Source organism: Mus caroli, chromosome 5 (assembly GCF_900094665.2).
Source record: "Mus caroli chromosome 5, CAROLI_EIJ_v1.1, whole genome shotgun sequence".
NCBI classification, from domain to species: domain Eukaryota; kingdom Metazoa; phylum Chordata; class Mammalia; order Rodentia; family Muridae; genus Mus; species Mus caroli.
Window position 1 is genome coordinate 96,462,824 of NC_034574.1, and position 4,308 is coordinate 96,467,131.

The 4,308-nt window shown below is 45.2% G+C and overlaps 1 protein-coding gene across 1 annotated transcript in view; it reads right to left on the reverse strand.

Annotated features, from left to right (window-relative positions):
* Slc10a6 (solute carrier family 10 member 6) overlaps positions 1-3,204 on the reverse strand; it is a 24,160-nt gene extending 20,956 nt beyond the window's left edge. The window contains exon 1 of the mRNA XM_021163839.2: positions 2,588-3,204. Within this exon, the coding sequence (XP_021019498.1) occupies positions 2,588-2,964 (377 nt within the window). The 5' untranslated portion in view covers positions 2,965-3,204. The remainder of the gene's footprint in view (positions 1-2,587) is intronic.
* Positions 3,205-4,308: the final 1,104 nt, after the last annotated feature.

Genomic DNA, 4,308 nt, shown 5'->3' on the forward strand with positions numbered 1-4,308 from the left:
GGAGAGGGAGAGGGAGAGGGAGAGGGAGAGGGAGAGAGAGAGATATTGTTATCATCTCAATGCCAGTCTAGGCTATTGAATTTGAGACCAACCTGGGCAACACTGAAAGACCCTATCTCAAAAATACACCAACAAATTGTGTTTAGGAAACTCAAAATCAAAATTTAGGAAAAGGAAAAAAAAAAAAAACACAGGATATAGGCACGCAATGGTGGAGTAGTTGCCAAAGAAAGCACCTAACGTTTACTAAATGCCTACTGTGTACTGGCTCTGTGTTACTGCATTCCTACTGTGTACTGGCTCTGTGTCATATGTGTGTGTGTGTGTGTATTTATTCTCAGGCAAGTTACTTTAATCATATCTAAATGGTAGGGCTGGAGAGATGGCTCAGTGGTAAGAGCACTGACTGTTCTTCCAGAGGACCCAGGTTCCATCCCTAAAACCCATATGGTGGCAAACAGCCATCTATAACTCCAGTTCCAGAGAATTTAATACCCTTTTCTGGCTTCATCTGGAACCTGATATGCATGTGGTACACAAACATACATGCAAGCATCCACATACATTAAAATAAGTGAATACTTTTTTTCTTTTAAGTTTAAAACTGATTAAGCCAGACAGGATGGCACAGGCCTTTAATCCTGGCACTCTAGAGGCAGAAGTATCTCTGAGTTCGAGCAAGTGAGCTCCAGAACAGCCAGGACTACACAGAGAAACCCTGCCTCAAAAACAAAAACAAACAAACAAACAAACAAAACCCCCAAATCCCAAACCAAACCAAACCAAGCACAACAAAGCCTACTGAGGACAGAGTTGGTGCCAGACATGGTGGTACACACCTGTAATCCCAGCACTAGGGAATTGGAAACAAAAAGAGCAGGAGTTCAAAGCCAGGCTGGCCTATATGAGACCTTGTCTCAATAAAACAAAAGCAAAATAAGCAAAAGCGACAGTGTTGGTAACAAGAAACAAAAGGAGCATTAGCTTCCCCACACTTTCTGTACATGAGTGTGCTTGTGACAGCGCTGATGAAGCAGGGGGTGCTGGTGATAAATATTCTCTTACGCAGAAGTGCTTCAAAACACTGCTAAAGACTTCAGCTCTTACTCCAGATGATGCAGTTGTGCTGCCAAATGTCATGGGGGAAACTAAGTTACAAAGATATAAACCAGATGCGAATTCCAGAGTGAGCTCTGCTCTATTCTTTGCAGCTATTGCTGAGCTACTAAACTGACTTGAATCTTTTTTTTTTTTCAGAATAATAAACGGTCACTTACAAGGTGACTATGAGAATCCGGGAGAGAAGGTGAAGCCCACGCCTCCCCAGGACCTCTGAATACCAGTTCCCTTTCTTTCCAGAAGTCCTCGGGACCTGGACTTCATCACTGTCAGGTGAGTGTTGATGGACAGCTTCACTGAACTTCAAGTAGGGGCATTAGGAGCGGAGCTACAAGGTGATCAAGAATTTCCTTTCGAGTCTCTTGTAAGTGAGTGACTAAGAGTCATTACCATACAAGAATTAATTACCTGTCTATGTGGTATGCACCTATTAAAATGTATAAGTGAAATCTGTTCCATATATGAAATATTCAGTATGTGCAAGAGAACTAGAAACCAAAACTGAAGCTGACTCACTGATGTCAACGCCCATTTCAGTCACAACTGCTGACTTCATTCCTTCATTCATTCATCCTAGGGTAAATCTCCAATGGTGTGTACATGCAAAGATTTAAATTTACATGGCGCATTTTCTCCAGGCAGGATTTAAGCACACTTACAAGCATTTAAGCACTAGAAAGACCATTGTTTTTAACTCTCCATCCCCCTCCCCCAATACTGACTCATCTAGTCATTCTTCAAAGGCTCTTCTCTTTTCCATCAAAATATTTGACTTCAAAATTGTGATTCATTCACCCTTGTTAACATTTGAGTAAATGATAAGGTTCAATTTCTCCTGGACTATTGACCTGCCCCTTAGCTGGAATCAGCTCTGGCTTAAACCTAGGAAGCAAAGGCAACAAGGTGTTTTTCATCCTGGGGGCTCCAAGTGCTCCCTAAATCACACCAGTCACATCTATCAGGTACCCCAGAGTCCTTGTGCGTGGACCTAAAACGTTACTTCAAAACAAGGATATTTTGGAAACATTGCTGAGAGCGAAGTAGACAAAGAGAGACCAAAAGAAAAAGAAAAAGAGCCAGGTGGGTTTCATTTGGTTGATATCTCTTGCTGCCACCACCACCGTTAGCATCAGTTCTGTGGGATAATTGGTGACATCCTGGGAAATTATTGTTAGAAACTCGCCCCAAAAGGCATGGGATGAGTCTATGCTTAGGAGAGGTCTTTACTTCATACGAACCAAGTGCTTGCTCAGGATAGAAAAGGCTGCCATGAAAGCAGAAGCTAGCTAATCACAGCAGAGCGAGCTCGGGCTCAGAGAGTCTGTCCAAGGCTCAGTGATGTTTGTAGTACTTCCCACTCAGAGCTACCCAGAGATTGCTTAAATCTTTTCTTTAAGCACAACTGTGTGCCCCAGACTCCCAGGTGGAGATGGGGCAACCCTGCAGAGCTTCCCTTCTGTTGACTTACCTGAGATCCATATCTCCATCAACCCAGAAGGTGAGAACATTAGAGATGGTGCCCCCAGGGCAGCTCCCCATCATGAGAACAGCAATAGCTTGGAATGGTTTCAGACCGAAGCCAATGGCTAACAGATAAGCTGTCAGAGGCATAAGTCCAAACTGGGAAAGCAGGCCCACTGCGATGCCCCAGGGTCTTCTGAGGTGCACCCAGAGCTTCTGACTCTCCACAGAACATCCAAAAGAGAACATGACCAAACCCACCATCACAGCCGAGAGCACTGTGAAAAGCAGCTTCAGATTCGCATGGCCCTCCATTCCCACGGGCGGGTCTTCCTCCGTACTGTTGACAGGGCAGGTGGAGTTGCCGGCACAGTCTGCGCTCATCTCCTCTCATGAATTAGAACACAGGAACACAAAGGAACATGAGCAGCAAGCACTGGGCAGGTCTTCCCAGACACGGTTCCTAATAACGCAACAAAGTAACACGTGGAGAGTCCTTCCAGTTGCTATTGGCTAACCATATGCTAATCTGATCAAGTTATTCCCAAGGGACTTGGTAAAAGTAATGTGCTCGGGCAGGAAACACAGCAAATGATGGGAAGCTGGGCTTTCCACTCTAATTTCGCTAGCCACTGAGTGTTCAATGCTGGGAATGAGACAGATGAGCATATTGTCAGCTGGAATGCCTGGCCCATGTCGACAGTGGCACATCGTGTTCTAGGGAAGTAGGCCAGATGCCAAGACATCACTTCTCCAAATGCAGCAGGGATTTCAAACAGCAGGGCTGTGATGTTATGCTGACTGAACGACTAAGTCAGGAAAAAACAAGGAGAGCCGTGCCAAAGCCGCGCCTCCCCGGCCAGCCTGACAGCCGGCATTCACAAAACACTTCAGATAGTAAAGAGAAGCAGGCCAGTCTGGAAAACATCAGAGGCTGAGGATCAGTTCAGGAGACTTTAAATTGGCCCTTTCTTTTTCTTCTGTCATTTCTCTGAGGATTTGTGTCTAAAGCCAATAATTAGACACCTATGAGAATAAAATGGAATTAAACACTTGGTTGTGTCTCATAAAACATGTGGAAACTCGTTTCCCTCCCAACACAATTCAAGGGAGCTGTCTTCTTCTTTTGGAGACTTAAGTCTACTTTGAGACACACACCCTTGGGCCACCTAGTGAAGTCTGGGAGTCTTGCAAATGTTCCCCTTGAAGAGCGTAATCTGAGGGCCACTTCTGATGCTGTGCACCATGGCCCATTCTAAGCTGAGGGGAAACCAGACCACAACAGTATGGTTCTGGGAGATCAAAGTTCAAAACTATCAGCTGCCACCCTCTTCACGCTGACAGCAGAGGTGTTTTTGTCTCATTGTTTGTTTGCAGTGTGCTGAGTGAGAACAAGGCTCATTTTGTCAACCCCTCCCTTTCCTTAAGAGAGATGCTTGCTGCGCTTGTTCTTGGTTTAGCAAACCTGTTCCATGACAAAATGACCATGGCGGCATGCTGACTCCATTTGTTCACAGGTTGAGTGCAGGTGAAATATAAAGACAAGCTACAGAAGACACATCCCGACAGCAGCTCAGTCAGGCTCTGTCTCAGCCCACGACACACACAAGAGAAAAAAAAAAAAAAAAACACAATTCTACCAGTGAGGAGGCAGACACAGGGAAAATCCTGGAGCTCAGTGGCCAGCTGCTCTTGCCAAATTGGTGCGCTCTAGGATTGGTGAGAGAC